Source organism: Rhopalosiphum padi, chromosome 3 (genome assembly GCF_020882245.1).
Source record: "Rhopalosiphum padi isolate XX-2018 chromosome 3, ASM2088224v1, whole genome shotgun sequence".
In the NCBI taxonomy this organism is placed as follows: Eukaryota; Metazoa; Arthropoda; class Insecta; order Hemiptera; family Aphididae; genus Rhopalosiphum; species Rhopalosiphum padi.
The window spans coordinates 25,049,052-25,068,280 of NC_083599.1; the positions used below are offsets into that span (position 1 = coordinate 25,049,052).

A 19,229-nucleotide genomic window follows, 5' to 3' on the forward strand; every position below is an offset into this window, starting at 1 on the left:
ACAAAATCTGAGCTAGTACTTTGTAAAGAAAAACTTCTTGACATACCTTAATCCATCAAAGAAAAACAGCTTATTCTTCGAGAGGCAGCTGGTTTGAGCAGTATTTCGGGCACTCAAGGGTACCAACGATGTCACTGCAAAATTAAATGTAAAAATAATAAATGTGCTTGTCGTTCTCCAGTCAAACTTTGTAATTCAAAATGTCGTGGATCATTAATATGTGAAAATAAGTAGTTAATAATAATATATATGATATAAATACAACAATAACCATTTGTATAGTTTTTTATCGTAAATTCACGGTAATTGACGTAAAAATCTATTTGTATAAATTAAAAATGGACATTGACGATATTTACCAGTAAATTATTATTTTTCGTCCTTTACCGAAACATATGGAGGCAGTGATACAGACAAATTTATGGCCTCAGGCGAGGCAGCTTCAATAATAATAGTAATACATTTAATTTATAAAAAAATATATAAAATTTGTATGAGCTGCAGCTCACACAATTAGTAAAACAACTTACGTAAGCGCCAGACAACAAAAATACAATACCTATGCAGCCAACATAATAACAAACCACAATTGCAGGACCAACAGACTCAAAAATCGAACTATTTGTACTACCTACTGCTGGTAAATGATAATCCTGCACTATAATAATAATAATATTAATAAAACTCTCAAATTATAATTACCGAACCATAGTTACTAGACTAGGTAACTAGGATCTTAGGTGTTTAACCTAACCTAGCCTAATTAATTATTATTTAGTAATATACCGGTAGTTTTTTTCTGACCACAAGTATAAAAAAGTTATATACAAACAAATTTAATCATAGTTTATATTTTGAAAGATAAAAATATTAAAAATAACTACAACTGCTTTAAAATAATAATGATCTCTTATAGATTTACATAAAATATTATATGAGGGTTAGTATGATGTTTTTTGGTATTTTTGGACGTAAGTCGTTGTGAGCTTCCCAAGTTCCATCGGCTCTACTTACATACCCAGTATAATGATCAGAGCCATAGTCTATGGCGCCTCGAAGTATAAACCTACAAATAACAGATGTGTTGTTAAATTGTATATAAATTTATGGGTTTTTTTAACCTCTTCATGCACGACTTTTTAGATTTTCAAAAAAAAAATCTCCTATATAGAATTTGGGCCATAAATAATGAGAAAAATAGTTAAAAAAATCTAGGACCAACCCTTATGTCGTGAAGATAGATTACAACCCCGTTATCATATGATACCTCTGTGCATATTTGGAACAACTTTTTTTTTAAATGCATTTTTATAATTAATACATTTTAAATTTTGACAAATTAAAATTATTAAGTACACATTAACTATATACTTAAGTTAAATATATTGGGTAGGAGGGGGACATTCCCCCTAGAATATCTAGGATATCTACAACTTGAATAACTATAAAGATGTTTGTATATTTAATGTAATCCAAACATAAAATAATAACAATTTGTATGAAATAAAAACAATATTTTCACAGCTTTTGAACATACCCTGTATAAAATAAAAATTAAATCTTTCACAGCTTGTGATTATAAATAGATTAAGAATAATAGTAATACAATTAATATATGCATAAAATAAAAAATATGTTACTAACAAAATAAAAATAAATGAAAAACTTCTTTCATACTCTGTATAAAATTAAAATAATAACTTGTAATATTTCTTATGAAGATAATATAATAATAAAAATAGTAAACAATAACTAAATTGCACAAAATAAACATAACAATACTAAATGTTACCCAACAAATATCAAAACAAAGTAAAAAAAAAAATATTATAGGTCATTCTTTATTTTCTATGGAAGTCTTCCATGCACTCTGGACAAACTGGAGTATCACATTTTTTACAAATATATCTAGTTCTTGATTTGCAATATAAATTATGACACTTAGAAGCTTGAGCTTTTGTCGTTTTACCAGGATAATGTTCCTTACCATCATATCTTATTTCTGAAACTACAATGGAAACATTTTTTTTTTTTTTTTTTTGGTGGATCAGATTGTAAGGAAGGCCTGCCTCTTTTTGGTGTATCACATTTTCCTATTTGGAGCATGGTCCAAACAATTGATGCTTTAAACTGAAGAAGTGGTATATTTTGACAATTTTCTTTGTATATTATCCATGAGTTAATTATACTAATATTCAAAAAATGAAAAAAAATCCTCAAGTACCATTTTTTGTTCTTGAATCCATGAGGGTAATGAGCAATCATTCTATCCATGAGGTCCACACCCCCCATGAATTTATTGTACTCCTGTATAGCAAATGGACGAGTGACTTCAATTTTTTTCTTTTCCTTCCTATCATAACGTGAAGTTATATCTTCAGGACTAGCCCCAGCATATGTCGATATAGTATGTACTAGTTTAGTATCTTTCCATCGTACAACAGTCAGATTGTCATCAGATGTGGCTATTGAACAGTTACCTCTTTCTAACAATTTATCTTTGACTAGGTAATTTTCAATTCCAGTTACTCTATTCAATCTTAAAGTACCAAGGACATGTATGTTTAGAGACTTTAATTTTCTTAATAGTGGAACAGTAGTAAACAAGTTATCCATAAAAAGTTTATGGTTTTCACCATGTATTGAATGACACAATTTCAAAACTGTATCACCTATTGGACCAAAAAGTGATTTTTTGTCTTTCGAGGCACCTTGATATAGCTCAAAACAATGTACATATCCATTGGTTCCGGCTTGAACCCAAATTTTAAATCCCCATTTTTTAGGCTTTGATTTTAAGTATTGTTTTAATGAACTCCTACCCTTAAAAGGAACCATCATTTCATCAATGGCTATATTTTGACTAGTTGATATAGCTGAATGAAAAGAATTGTGTAAAATGTCTAAAACAGGTCTAATTTTCCAAAATTTATCAGTTACTACTTGAGGTTTTTCATAATTGTCTACAAAATGAATAAACCTTTTAATTTCGGCAAACCGGTTACAAGTCATAGCATCAGCAATAAGGTTCATTCTCAACCCCTCTTGAGAAGACCAATACATTCTTACATTTGGGTATTTTATATATGTCATTGCTATGTTGATTGCAAAAAACACTTTCAATTCTTTTATAGATAAGTTGAAATTTTCTTTTCCATTTTGAACAGCATATTTTATTGTTTCAGTTCTTATTTTTTCAAAAAGAGATTCAGTGAATAATTGTATAAAAACAGAATAAGGAGTAGTTTCTTTTACATTTATATTAATTAATTTATTGCCAGTAAAAGTAGGTATGGAGTTTGTATGATTATTATCCCTACCAGGAAACCATTTTGTCTGTTTTGTATTTTTTTTCTTGACAGGTAAACAATTATGTTTATTATTGTTAATTTTTAGTAAAGTAGATTTTTTAAACTTAGTTTTACTTTTAGAATCGGTTGATGGAGTTTTTATTTTTTTATTTGTTAGTGACTGAGTGGCTATAGGATTTAGAATTTGGTTAGATGTTTGTGTGGGTGAGACTAAATTGTTTTGAGTAGCAACATCAGATTTTGGTATAGTTTGTTTGCTAACATTACTATCTGTTTGTGTTTGGAGTATTATGTTATTAAAAAAACTATCAAAATCATGTACATCATTTTCGTCGATTATTACAAAGCCATCAGGCTCATTAGATGGATTATTATTTTCAAACCTTATATCATTGTCCATATCCCCTAAGAAGTTAATATATTGAGGCAATAAATTTAATTTTTCAATATTATCTTCCTGGTCATCATTTATGTTTTTATTATTCTCAGCATCACTATCATCGTCTTCACTATCACAAAAGCTGACTTCTGAGTCACTTGGTATTTCAAAGTCCAAGAATAACTCAATTTCATCGTCTTTCAACTTCTCCATTTATTATTACTAAAATAAAAACAAATGTAATATTACCTAGGTAATAGTTTTTGTTAGTATAGTTGTAGGTACCAATTATGCACAGTTGTATCAAATGATACCGAGTATATTACCTAACAATAATAGATGTTAACGATCAAAATTGACTCTTACATGTACTTTTACGTGTACCTTATACAAAAACAAACCTAAAAAATATTTTTTGATGTAGCTAAAATATTTTAACGATGAGATATAACAACAGTTTTGTCGGTATATTTTGCGTATTATCAATACAGGAGGTTATCACACATGTGACTAAAAATTCTCATATAGTATGAACATAGGAACGAATATTATGAGACGGTTGTTATCAAGTGTATCATATGATATCTTTATGCACAAATGGATCAAAAATATTTAACAGCTGCTTTATAAGCGGTTTAAATTAGTTGCGGTATCATATGATACCTACATGCACGAAGAGGTTAATTATTATAATTTATTTTATCGTTATTAGCTATAAAAACATAGGTAGTTAATATTATGAACAATAATATAATAAATTGATTCAGTTTTAAACATACTTTTCTGAATTAACACGTATCTCCATAGGAAAGTCATGTAATGAAATGTAATAATGTTCATCAGCTTCAATAAATATATGGTTTTGTAGATACCTTAATGATGTTATTAAACCATCACAATTTTTACCCGGACACTCGTAATAAGTTTTGTCTACGTAATGGTTCATTGCACTTTACAAAGTTCAAAATTCGTGTCTCAATCTTAGTATTATTGTTGGACTATAATTGGTGTAGGTATACATCTATTATCTGTTTTCCTCGATGCTGGATGGACGGAGCCGTCTTCAACATATTTATTATAATAAACGAGACATATTGCATCAATTACTTTTAAAGTGGTTAATTTTCATGGAATATTTTTCGATGAATTGAAAATCGATTATTATACAAGCTCCGACATGAACCTTGATTAGCTAATTGTTTTGATATTGTAAGGAGTTCAGTGTCATTACTACCTATTGTGGTGGTCCATATTAGACTGCGCACGGGCGCAGGGCGCCATCTGGTTTTTTGCCTCAACTGACTCGGGTAGAAACGACTCCGCAGCGCACAACTTCATCCGCCAATACACAGTCGCGACACTGGCAGACGTCAACATATTGTAAAACTCGCCAAAGACGCCGACCAGTAAAACCTTTTTGTCCGCCCAAACTATCAACAAAATATTTATAAGATGGTATATCTATGCATGCCATAGATAACATTACAACGACTGAATCGAATGGATAAGTATTAAGGCGGGTTCCCACGGCGCGTGGCTCGGCGAGCTTCGAGCAGCGCAGTTTTTGTACCGATCCTACATATATGCTCGGCACATCACGAGCCTAAAATATCTTTATCGTTCCCACGGCCCGTGACTTGGCGAGCCACGAGCTTATCCGAGCCGTTCATAACTCCCTTTTTTTTTTTTTGAGGGGAATTAAGTTACCAAATTTCTCAGTTCAAAATGGCTAGTGCTCTAGATCAGACACAAGTCGCTGCTTGCGCAGCTTCGTATTTTGTGATGGTAAGTGGCGAGTATTTAAAAGAAAAAAGAAGATACTGGATGCATGATATTTATAAAAGCCGTACTAGGTAACGTAAAATAATAATTATTAATTTCAAGTTTTTTTTTATTTGAATAACTACATAAATATATATTTTTATACATAAGTAAATACGCATTATATGTTAATTTATTTATATCAATGTTTAGTTTTTTAATATAAATATATTTACGAGTAAGAAGATAATTTTAAACTTTAAATTTACATATAAGGTCATAACAGTTTATAATATTTTTAATTATATATTATAAGCTAGTGTTTTAAGTTTTAACTTGCAGTAAATAAGATCAATTAAAATAATATTATATTTAAAATATAATGCAACGAATTTATTAGAAGATTTAAGACGAGGACCATCAAATAAATTCCAAAACATTTGTAGGATGTCTGCCATAGATTTTGAATACCTTATTCAAAAAAATGATATAAATATGAGAAAGTGCATTCCTGTTCAAGAAAGGCTGGCTGTAAATAAGATTTTTAGCCTCGGGAGATAGCTTCAAGTGCTTATCGTATTTATTTAGGATTTCCGTTCAAACTGTTTCCAGATGTGTACAAGATGTTTGCAAGGCTTTAAATGAGGAGTTAAAATCTGAAATCACGGTAAAGTATTTTTATTTAAATTAAAAATACATTTTGTATTACCTATTACTTTTCAATATAATAATCAATAATATTTACAAAAAAAATAAATAAAATAAAATAAAATTTGAAACTGATAATACATATATAAAGTGTTTGACATACTTAGTCAAATTTAAAATTGATAATATACAAATAATGTATTATTAAGAACTTTATATAATAACATAACAAAATAACAAATATACAACAACTTGGTATATAAAAATGAAAAAAAATACAAAATAAACTTTTGTGCATTGACTGCATTGCATTGCATAAGGCTTGTCTATACCATATCCCTTAATCAGACATTTTTTCTCCTATATTGCTGTATTGTGATGGTGTTGGTGATGGATTTTGAAATTGATGTGAATATGATGATGGCATAGAGAATGGGTAACTAGAAGAGGATTGAATATTGCAAAAAAATTTCCGGCGGATATTCAAAGCTCAGATGTATTATTGGATGAGTGTCTTTATTTTAAAGAATTAATGAAAATAAAAGAACATTTATTTACATCAATTGAAAATTCAGTGACATTTACAATGTCATCTTACATTATAAGTAAAGAGCTTGATGATGTATTTCCAAATCTGCACATAGGTAGTCCTAAGAATGTTACTTAGTACAGCTGTGGCAAATTGCACCGGGGAACTGGCATTTTCAGTCTTAAAACGAGTAAAAAATTATTTACTATCTTCTATGTCTGAGGAAAGGTTAAACGCTTTAGCTTTATTAAATATTGAAAGTGAATTATTAAATTCTATTGATTTAAATGATTTAATAAATTACTTCTGCTCTAAAAAAAACAAGGAAAAATCTGTAAAATAAATAAATCTAAACATTTTTATAATTTTTTATTTTTTACAATGGGCTGTAAAAGCAATTATTTGCCTAGGATTATGATCGGTCTTAATCCGGCACTGTCTACAACAACTGTAGTATACAGTTGGAGGTTAATACCCATTTAGCCCATGTGTACCATCTACACATACTTTGTCATTTCCAAATTTTAATAATAATTCAAATTGAAATTGAGTCATTATTACAAGACAAAAATCATTTTTAGTGAAGCATGGAACACAATAACATTGTTTCCTTGTTGCTTATAATATAGAATTGGACTTTCAATGCCTTTTTTCATCATTTCTTTTACCCGAAGATCTACACTGATTGCATCTTTTTGGTGTTTTTTGGTTGAGTATGAAATATTAGTCACGCTTTATATTATGTACCTATATCTTTTTTTTTAGTAAATGAATTCGTTTAATACTATCCATCTCAACATTTGATGATCGGACATCTTGCAAAAATTTTATTGACTGGAACATCCAAAGATAATTTTCCTGTAAAACGATATTGAAAGGAAATGGTTAATTTATTTGTATAAATATCAAAATAATTTATTTATTATAATATATATTATACGTATATATTATTGAACACAAATAACCTTTTCTATTTGTTTAATAATTCATATAACTTATCAGTAATTTTACTCCTATCTTCATCACACAATCATAGTTTTCCTATATTTTTAGTACACCATACATGTATACTATAATATCGCACATGAATTTGTTTATTATCTATGTATATTTTCATGTTAGATGGGAAAAAATAGCCTGTTTTCACGGATCCACCACTTTTTGTACGTTTGTGCCCCTGTTTAATAATTTATTATATTAATCACAACTTGGTTAAGTACATTTTATGTTAAATATCTTACTTTATTTGAAATTCTTAGTCCAAATGATCTGTGGCAAAAATAGTATACATACTCTTTATTTAAAGTTATTTTTTTTTTGTGACAACTTGACATACTGGCATTCTTCTTCGTCTTCTATATTTTTTTCCCACTTGTTAAAATTTGTTTTTAATTGAACTATATTCTTTTATATTTATATAACTGACAAATTCAGTTTAAACAAAATATTATTGCATCATTTTTAATGAAGCTACTGATATTTCAGTGTGCGTTGCTTAAAACCTGAAAAAAAATGGTGAACGTTTTATTTCTTTTGTTAACTGTCATATTAAGATTATAATGATGATGATCAGAATTTAGAAAATATATCAAAACAACAAATTGAACCTAAATTGAGTGGAGAACTATTGGAAACAACAGTTGTTAAAACTTTACATGATCTTAAGTTAGACTTCAATAACTGTATTGGTATTTCAACTGACGGTTGAGCAACAATGATGATATCAACTTTAAAAGGAACCATTCAACATGTTCAAAAATCAGCTAAAAATTCAGTATACAGTCCATGTCATAATCATACACTCAACTTATCTATTTCAAAATCATCAACATTACAAAGCCATTAGAAATAATGTGGGTGATTTGCAACAAATAATAACATTCTTTAAGAGTTCAGCAAAACGTAATTTTATTTTAATAGGTAAAAGTATTTAAAGAATAATGTTGTCAGTTTATGTGAAACCACGTTAGGTAGAGCACCATGATAGCGTTTTACAATTTAAAAATTCATTCCCAAAAATTGTTGATGCTTTAACAGAGTTAACTATCTGGGAAGACCTATCTTCATCTTCTAAAGCAGAGGTTCTCAACCTTTTTTCATTCACGCACCCCTTGACCACTCACTACTACTTTACGGACCCCCAAATGCCAATTTGTCATATATTTTTACATAAGATAGATATGAATTTACGAAATAAGTTTAATAATGAAAAATTTGATTTATTTTGATCAACATGCGCAATACATTGTATGTATAAAAATAAATAATAAAAAATAATATTGAGTTAAAAATGTAATTTTAATGTGATCCTTGAGCTTGTTTGCTAGCACTTAACTTTTTGAAATCTGGCTCCACGGATGATAAATAAACTTGTAAGTCTGAACTCACCGAGAGTCTATTGCGATACTTATTTTTAATAAATGTGTATGACGAAAAGGCTCTTTCCAATAATACAGAGCTCATAAACGGTAGCAAAACATTGAATGCTTTGTAAGAAAGCTCAGGATATTCGTCTTTCACATTAGCCCAAAAGGTGATCAGTGATTTTTTTTTCAAGAAATGCTGCTTGGAGTGAAGAGTCCGTTTTCAGTTCAATCAATTTTTCTTTTTCACGGGCTGATAAAACTGCAGATTTGAAATAAATTTCACTGAAAGGGAACATAATCCAGTGGTCTTCTTTTCCATATTTAGGGAAGTATTTTGCAAAAGCTGTTTTAAGCTCATTCAAATGTTGAAAAATTTGGTGTTTGATGCCTTGTGATAAGTTCATATCAGTTTCACTGAGAAAATCATGCAGTGCTTCAAAAATTTCTGGTTGGTTATTCTCAATACACGTTTTCCAAAACTAACTTTTTAACAAAAGATTCTATTTTGTCATTAACTTGGAATATTGTCACTGCATTGTTTTGAAGAGTCAAATTTAGATTGTTTAATTTCAAAAAAACATCGGATAAGTATGCTAGTTTTTGAAGCCATTCATGGTCGTTAAATTTTGATGACAGTCGAAAAGGGTGGTCTTCAAAAAACATTTGAACTTCATGCCTAAGTTCAAACAAACGAGTAAGGACTTTACCTCGTGATAACCATCGAACCTCAGTATGAAGAAGGAGGGTTTTGTGAAGATTTCCCATGTCTTCACACAATAATGAAAATATTCTGGAGTTCGTGTGGCGAGACTTGATGAAATTGACCACTTTACAAGAATCGTCCAGAACGTCCTTCAAATCTGCAGGAAGAGGTTTCGATGCAAGAGCTTGCCGATGGATACAACAATGAGTCCACTTTATTAGTGGGGATACTGCCTTAACACGTGCAAGAATACCAGAGTAACAACCTGACATAGACTTTCCACCATCAGTACTTAAACCACAGCATTGTGACCACTTTATTTTTTTTTCGGCGAAGTAAGAATCAATAGCATGAAAAATATCTGCACCTGTTGTGCGTCCAGTCAAAGGATGGCAGAGCAAAAGACCTTCGCTTTCATTTTGTTTTATATATCTTGCAATAACTAACAAAACAGCTAATTGTGCTACATCAGTACTCTCGTCAACTTGAATGGAAAACAATTCACTGTTATTGATGTTTTTTAGTATTTTCTCCTCAATATCATAAGAAATGTCTTTGATTCTACGACTGACTGTGTCATTTGATAGTGGGATAGTATTTATTTTATTGACATATTTTTCTCCGAACATACAATGAACTGCATCTTTAATGCTTGGCAAAATCAAATTTTCACCGATTGTGTGATTTTTACCACTTCTGGCGATATTATAACTAATTCGAAACGATGCTTCAACTGCATCTACGTTAGCATTACCAGAAGAGAGGTAGGTTTGCATATTGCACTTATTTTTATTTTCAAGTAAACGTTTGAAAAAAGTTACATCTTTGTCCTTTAAATCTGAATGTTTAGTAATCAAATGACGAGTAAGTTGTGAAGGTTTCATACTGCTATTAGCTAGTATTTCCCCACAGATAACACATTCAGGTTTAGCGACATTATCAATCGTAATGAACGAAAACCCGTGGCACAAATATTCTTCTGAATATTTCCTAATTTTTCCCGGCACTAGAAATTTAGTATTACTAACCTGTGGTAACTTCTTAAGATTTTCTGTGGAAATATTAGTAATTGATGATGGCACTTCTTGAGTATGAATAGGATCGTTTGATTCAGTAGTTTTCCTTTTACTTTTACTGACGCTACCAGTTTTTAACCAATGATCCATGTTCGAAAAGTGTGAAAATGTTAAACAATGTCAAAAAAAAATAGTAATTACAAATACGTTGTGTGTGTGACACGGTCTCTTTGAAAGCAAGTGACTGACTAATTATTGGAATACAAATATCAAACAAACCATTTACAAGAATAGTTTTATCTGAATTTAAGATAAAAATAGTATGTAATTGTGACGAGCAACGCCACATTACCAGATTACATACAATCTTATCGTACCGCCGCGCCGCCTAGAATGATATATTATACTCTTATTACACACTTATACTAAATCGTATAAGTTACGAAAAACCTATTTACAATATTTCACTACTAGTTTCACAAGTAATTTCAATTAATTACAACAAATTTCAATTTTTCCGCCATTACGTTTTTTTTTCCGGGGACCCCCTAATACCTACTCGCGGACCCCCGGTTGAGAACCGCTGTTCTAAAGCAAAAACACTGTTATGTTCGATAATTAACTGTGAGTTTATTATTTCAATATATTCTTTATCATCCGTACTAATAAATAAACAAACTTATTACACTAAGTAATTAATTATCATACCAGTAAACTATTACAAGGAATAAACCAATAGTTTGATGAATACAAGGGTTATCTACAAACAAATAAAAATCTTATTGAAGGTAAATATCGTGATTGAGTTACAGTATTTGCTAAATACCATCCAATATAGGCATCACATTTAGACTGTAGCAATGCTAATTCTGAACGGACATCACTTACATTTTTATTAAAAACTTCACCAAATGCAATGATTGAAAGTGTTGCAGAAAATATTAGAGATAAAATTTTAAACAAGATTAATACGGCTGGCATGTATTCATTAATTTTGAATTCAACAACCTATGTAGCAAAGCTTGATCAATTTGCATTCGCATTTAGATATTGTTCAAGTGATGGAACTGTTCATGAACGATTTTTGTGTACAAATGAAACTGCAGATTCAACAGGTTATGGAATGTTTACTTTATTTTATAAAATTTGCGATAATTATTCATTGAACTGGAAAGTACTACTAATTGGTCAAGCATTTAATGGAACGTCAAATATGCAAGGTGCTATTAAGGGATTGCGAACTATTATTCAAAAAGACAACTCAAATGCTTTACATGTTTGCTGTTTTGCACATTGCCTCAACCTTGTTGTCTATGATTCTTGCCATACTCAATTACGAGATTTTTTCAGTATGATAGGTAGTTTAGTTACTTTTATTAGAGCTGGAAAAAGAACTGCTACTTATGTTGAATTACAGAAAAAATATTATCTAAAGGAACGTTCACGCCATTTAAGCACTTTTCTTATACTCGATTACTATTCATTAATATATTATTTATAAAGAGAACAATTTTTATTATTTAAATTACATAAATGGATTCATTTCAAAGTACACCGAGTAGGTCCCATGATCTTCAAAGTCACCGGTTACTAAAAAAATACGTTTATCCGATCATGATATTTCCGAAATATTCGAAGAACCATTATCATTTGACGACGATTTTTCTCATGACTCTGATACAAATTTAGATGAAGGTGATTCATCGGACGACGATGTAGATTATTATGTAAATGAAGAGGTTTTTCAAAATGTGTCCAAAATTAAAAATGATAGTAAATCAGAGAGGTAAGTCCTTTGCGTTTAGATGATATCGATCAAATGCTAGCTTATTTTTAATCATGTTCAGTAAATAAACATTGGTTGTTATGAAGCATTTATTCAACATTTAAATATATATTATATAAATACAACATTTGATTTTCAAAATTAAAAATACATTTAACAATAATTTATGTATGTTGTCTTTTAAATATTTATCGCTAATTGTAAAAATATTCAAAACATGATTAATAATTGTTGATAAAATATTTTATTATTTGTCACTCCTTAGAATATATTATTTAACCCTCCACAGGCAAGGGAACCCGAACATTTCGCCGTGGCATAGCATTTTCACATTTAGTTGGCATTTGATAATTGTTCAATCGGTTAGTTTCATTCAGAGCGACTGTAAAAATTAATTTGAAAATATTTTTGACATCAACAATAGCTTTCATATACATTTTTTTATTCTATAGTTACAAATTTGTAGTTCAGGCCAAGAACTTACTAAATGCATAATATGATTAAAATCATTTCTTATCATGTACGTTGGAATATCTGAACCCGTTTTCTTCATATTTAGCCTTGAACAGATTAACAGATAGAAAGTAAACATTTAAATTCGAAAATTGTATTAACGATTCACTAAAGACGTGCATTAATGCTAATGACTAGTCAGTAATAATCAATTTTGATGGAGTCTTCTCGGTATTGACTGTACAAAGACATTCTTTTAACCAATAAATAATGCAGTTATTGTCATGCTTTTTCGATATTATATATCCACCTGAAAATTGGTTTTCTTTTTTAGATCGTATACCTATATACATTTTATATAAAAAAATACTTCGAGTTTGTCGTCCTGAAAGATTAATAATATATTAATATTATTAATAGTTTTGTGTTAATGACTTAAACATAATATAATTAGAGATAACATTTGAAAAAGTTTCTAACTTCAAATATCTTGGAGTAGATGTGAATGAAAGTGCAAATAGCCACGAGAAAATCAACCGTAGAATAATAGCATAATGACAGCACAATATTATCTAAAATTTAAAAAATTCGGGCCGCAACTCGTCTGTACCCAAAATGCGGTGTACCTATAAGAGTTTAAAGTTGGATTACAAAAGTGTACAAATGGAATAACAATCGTTAGAAGAATTTATTTTACAGTTTTCAAATTTGGTGATGCTAATATAACGCACCTCATGCTTAATGATTTTATTTTAAGTAAAACACCTTCTTTGGGTATAAAGGTGAGCGATAATCTATTGTTACACCTTAATGGCAATAATATAGAGCCTGAATCAATGGACAAAAAACCGTTCTGACCAACCCTCGAGCACATAAGCACCCTATAAATCTGTTTTATAGTTTAATTAAATTTCAGTTGTAGTTTTTCTTTGGTAATATTTTAATTATATATTTATTAAACAAAAATAGTTCTTATAATAATTAATAATAAGTTTATACAGAAACATAACAATAATAATTTCAATTTCAACCTATTATGTATCTTCATCAACAATAAAATAAAAACTAAAAATGTATAACAATAATATATCATATTCCCCAAGCAGACATCATACGGATACGGATTATTATGTTTTTCAAACTATAGTAAGTTATTCGTTTCGGCCGATCATCGCTTTTCGAGTCCGCTCGTTGTCACCAGTAGACGTTATCCAATATTTTTGAAAAATGTATGTCATTTAATTGTATGTATTAATCAAATAAACAATTATAAAAAAATAGTGATTATAATAATACACAGAAAAGTAATACAAGAATTAGATTTAAACATTTTTATTTTATCTACATAAAACCAGAATAATATTATAGATAGGTATATATCGTCTACTCTTTTTCGGTCGATAGATGATGGATATTAATTTAAACAAACTAGTGATAATTATTTTAATTTAGTTTTGTCAAATGCTTTTATAGTTGTATTTACTTTTCTTTAATTTACTCTAGTGATTAGTATACATCGCAAGGCATTTACGACTTTGCGAACTGCAACGAAGTAGTTATTGGTATAATTTAATAATTTATTATTATTAATCGAAAATGATGTAGTATGATTTTCAATTGACTAATGAAAATCACGAGTTGTATATTATGTAAATCGCTTCATCCGATCGTTGCTATAGGGGCTCTATTGTTCGTCATCTCCGTGAGGGTTGCTCAACATGGCCCAATACAAGTGCCATTGGTTGTTCATCCATATCTCTAGTTCGGATGGCTTAATAATTCCGCATTGATTTGGTGTCGGCAATGATACTGGACTGTCCTCGTTTACTGGCTGATGAACTGCAGCTGCTATGACGTTCATCGTCATCGACGGTGTAACGCGAATACCGTTCCTCATCATCGTTGGTACAGTGCGGATACCGTTCCTCGGCATCGACGGCACAGTGCGAATACCGTTCCTCGGCATCGACGGTACAGTACGGATACCGTTCTTCACCTTTGATGGTCTAATGCCGGTCACAGTATTCGTATTCAACGATGTCAACCTATCGGTCAACGACTGATGTATCGTCTGCATCGCATCATTATAGCCTACGCACGACATTAAAATATTAATACATAATATATACAGAGCGATTCATGGTCGAGTATGTTAAAGGCATTTTTTTATCTTTAGTGGGTACTTAATGAATTTATTAAAATTATGATTTTCGCAATTTTTAAATATACTCAAGGACTATGTATTCAATTAATTCATTTTATATTATCATTTAATGGGTGTCCAATAGCTATATACTAATGTATTTTATCAAGTGAGAACCTACCTTTTTAACTGTAAATTATTAAATTGATGAGTTTTTTATGTATCTAAATCAAAAGTATTTAAGAGTTAACAAAATGAAATATGCGTATACCTACTATACAATTAGATATAATATAGCAACTCTCTTTACAAATTATAAAATGTTGATAAATATTAACTAATAAATTTATAAAATTATATCTATATTCCAAAACAAATACATAAAGTCAATTGTTAAATAAAACTATTCGTTCAAACAATGATTATGATTGTTCAAAGAAATTGGCGCATCTCGTGTTGTTTAAACTAGACCTTTCCAGTTTCAACCATATACCCATTTTGTCTAAAAATATTTCAGTAATTCTAAAATAACTTTGAAACAAAAATCCATCACGAACCGTCAACACGTAAAATTTAAATAGGACAATATTACACGCCTATAATTAATTTGTTAAAATCTACGAAATAATCACTTGAGCAGTTGAGCTATCCCTATAGTTCTGGTTAAGAAATCAAAATGTCACCACGCATTGACAGCAAAAAACTTATTTATTGTGAAGTATCGGATTTTTTTTTCAAGTTAATTAGGTACCTAAACATAAACAAATAAGTTTAAATATATATTTATAAAATATGGTTTAATGTTAATTCTCAAATCTTGATAATTACAATCAAATTGACTATTTCAACTTATCACTATTCTCCATGTCTATGCTATTGATTAATATGTAATTATTACTAAATAACAATAATTACTTATTTTAATAAAATGTAAAATTTAGGATATGAAGATTTGACATTAAGTAAGCACAAGGTTATATTTAAATCATACCGTTGTTACTGTTTATAAACTTATAAAAAATCTCTATCAGTATTTTTAAGCATTTATTGAGTAATTATTTTTATCGAGATTTTTATTTAATAGTCTTAACATTTTAAAAGTAATTATTTTTGATATTTGTTAATTTCAAACGAAATATTAAATTGATGTATGGTATTTAAATTTTTATTTTTATATTATATATATAATTCTACTGTACGTGTGTATGTCACTGAACACCTCCAGCTGCACCGATTTGAATGAATTTTTTTTATGCGTTTAGGTGACGCCCTGGATGGTTTGGATTCATAAATCAGCCAGATAAAGTTAATTATTACCCCTAAATTGCTTAAGGAACCTCTGAACAAAATTTCAAGTTTTTATTTTTATTTTTAACGGTTAAATATCAAAAAAAAAAAAAAATAGACATATTTAAGTGCATATTTGACATATTTATCATTAAAGATTTTTGGTTGCTATAGAATACTATAAATAAAGTATCTAAATAAGGTACTGAATAAGTAATATATATATATATGAATATATTGGCGGAGATGATTTGAATTTTGAATCCTATTTTTAACTTAAACACATATATACATACGTTTATTCAACTAAAAATACCGTTAGGGAGAGGATTATTCAGCTGTTTTATCTCGCATATAGGTAAAAATTTCACTCGCCCAAACAAACTATAATTTTTTTGTACGGGCGACGAAGTGCACGGGGACAGCTAGTATTATATAAATACATACATAATTATTAAAATATAAAAAATTGGTTTGATGAAAAATGGTAACATTTAAAATCCATCATCAGAATCCTACTAATGCAATTTTATCAGGCATTCGGGTGATAACTGATTACCTACTGCTGTAGTGATCGCTATGTAAGACACTGTGACCGTTACCCCAATGTGACTGTTATAAAGTCCCGGTTTTTTTGTTAGCCTCCTCAATTTAAAACTCTATTTGCGCCTATGGTTACAGCTAATTGTAACTCTTAACTGGAACTATATTATAACCAAGTTAAAGCCTAAAGAAAATTAACTTTTAACTACCTATTTAAAGTCTATACTTTCGAATGAATAATGATTTAAACGAAAATGATGGAAATGTAATACTTATTATTTTTATCGTTGACTCCTAAAACCAAACACTTTTTATAAAATACAGGAGAAAACCGCACACATTTAAGAGATTAAAACCGCATAATCTTTAAAATTGTTGTATCCCCAAACTGCACTTATTATTTTGACCACAAAAAGGTCGATAGACAAATATTATTTTAAAATTCTATAATTTATTAATTATTATTTAAATAAATAAAAAATAAAATTAATGTAACAATAATAATCTAAATACAAAAAGTGTATTTAGGTAGTATTCAAATTTAAAGTTTGATTGGCTAAAATCATACTTTATAATGTGTAAAAATGTTAAAAATATTAAATAATGTACCTATTGACCTTTTGAGGGTCGAAATCAAAAGAGTGTGGTTTTCGAATGTAACCATTTTTATTATTATATTTATTTTGTTCATCCCTAATAGGTAATGAAAGAGTAAAAATATAAAACTGAATAGATAGGTAATTCTTACCGTTGCGATATTGGTCCAAATTGGCACTAGATTTTGCGTCCATGTATATTTTTTCTTGATACTTATAGTTAGGAATGTTTTTATAAAATCAAACAATTTCGACTTTTCTTTCCACTTACGTATTTTTATAGACTGACGTTCTGATAATGTTTAGTAACGCTACGACGGATAATGGATAATGAGTTATTAGTTCTACTAGAGTACTACTATAACAGCTGCCGTCGATTTTTATCGCAAAACATTAATTGGTATAATTAATTTATCGATTAAGTTAATTATTTTACGAATGATGTTCAATTTACTCATATAATTATTCTATTGACCATTGTAATTTATAATTCAAACACAACAATATTATAGACGCAACTAGGGTCAATTTTTTTTTGCGGGGGGGGGGCTAGAATTTCAAAGTTAAACAGACCCACAGGGGCTTTGCCCCGCATCCCCATAAGGCCATAACTAATAAACCGAATAACTACTAACAAAACAATACACATTTAAATTTACATAATACCTATTTAAATAAAATTAACACTAATTGTCTATCGGTTACAGAAAATTGTTGTGTCTAAAGTGTTTGTTATGTCTCTTTCTATATTTAATAAAAAGATAAATTAGAAAATCATTCTTGCTTCATTGTGGTTCTCTGCCACGTTTTCAATCGCCGCATTGATGAAAAGAAACGTTCACAGGTCGCTGAACTAAAAGGTATTGTAAAAGCAACCTATAGCAATTTATATAAATTTGAGTATGTCTTCAGTAACAACCGTTTTAATGTTATCAATATCGAAATTTTCTTTAATTTTAACAAGGCAATTAGCTACAAACATCTCTGATTTCAAAATACCTACTGATATATTTTGTTTATGAAATGTGCAATATTGATAATATCTGAAATAATAATAATTTTTGGGGGGGGCGCTAGGACTCCCAAGCCACTCCCTAATTGCGCCTATGAACAATATCCTACCAACTAAAATATGAACAGCGTATAGTAATTTGGTGATCTAAACTTTCTGTTTGAAATTTAGCAAATAATATTTTATTGTAAGCAAAGCACGAAGCAGTTCTGTGAATTCATCTCAGTGAAGGTGATTGTATTACGACCACTTAGCCACTTTGTTGTAAATGCTATGCAATGTCACAAGGATAATTTAAAGATAAAGAGTTTTTTGATGATGGTTAAATTCATTAAAATTTTTAATATTAAATTTGATATAGGTAATAAATGTATGCTCAATTAATTGTATAGGCAATAGATTATAAAAAAGCATTATGTAAAGATAACGTAAAATATATTTATATATTTACTGACAAATTGGTAATTTCTATATAAAAGGTGTTAGATGGCAAATATTTATACATATTAAAAGCACAAAGGCATTTATTGAAATTTTCGAGAGATAACGCGTAGCAGGTACTTTACTATTGTATTAATTTAGAATACTCATACATATCAGGCTATACCTAATATTAAATATTATTAAGTTGTACAAATGTAGTCAGCATGAATTATTTATTTTTTATTTTTTTTGGTACATTGAAAATTCTAGAAA

At 29.2% G+C, this 19,229-nt stretch overlaps 2 protein-coding genes across 2 annotated transcripts; both read right to left on the bottom strand.

Moving 5' to 3' along the window:
* Nucleotides 1–930: 930 nt before the first annotated feature.
* On the bottom strand, nt 931–3,903 carry LOC132924938 (piggyBac transposable element-derived protein 3-like). The gene is made up of 3 exons (XM_060989374.1): nt 3,426–3,903; nt 2,225–3,248; nt 931–1,066 (listed from the first exon to the last, which is right to left on the bottom strand). Exons 1-3 carry the CDS (start codon nt 3,901–3,903, stop codon nt 931–933), a joined length of 1,638 nt encoding a protein of 545 aa, XP_060845357.1.
* Nucleotides 3,904–9,453: 5,550 nt separating this feature from the next.
* Nucleotides 9,454–10,863, bottom strand: LOC132924939 (zinc finger BED domain-containing protein 5-like). Its single transcript, XM_060989375.1, has one exon. The coding sequence runs from the start codon at nt 10,861–10,863 to the stop codon at nt 9,454–9,456; it is 1,410 nt and encodes a 469-aa protein (XP_060845358.1).
* Between the last annotated feature and the right edge of the window lie 8,366 nt (nt 10,864–19,229).

Coding starts and splice junctions, on each gene's coding strand:
- LOC132924938 (XM_060989374.1), bottom strand. CDS start 3,903: ATGGAGAAGTTGAAAGACGATGAAATTGAGTTATTCTTGGACTTTGAA. Junction 3,249..3,425: donor TCCATCAACCGATTCTAAAA/GTAAAACTAAGT, acceptor TAAATGTAAAAG/AAACTACTCCTTATTCTGTT. Junction 1,067..2,224: donor GGATTCAAGAACAAAAAATG/GTACTTGAGGAT, acceptor TGTTATTTGTAG/GTTTATACTTCGAGGCGCCA.
- LOC132924939 (XM_060989375.1), bottom strand. CDS start 10,863: ATGGATCATTGGTTAAAAACTGGTAGCGTCAGTAAAAGTAAAAGGAAA.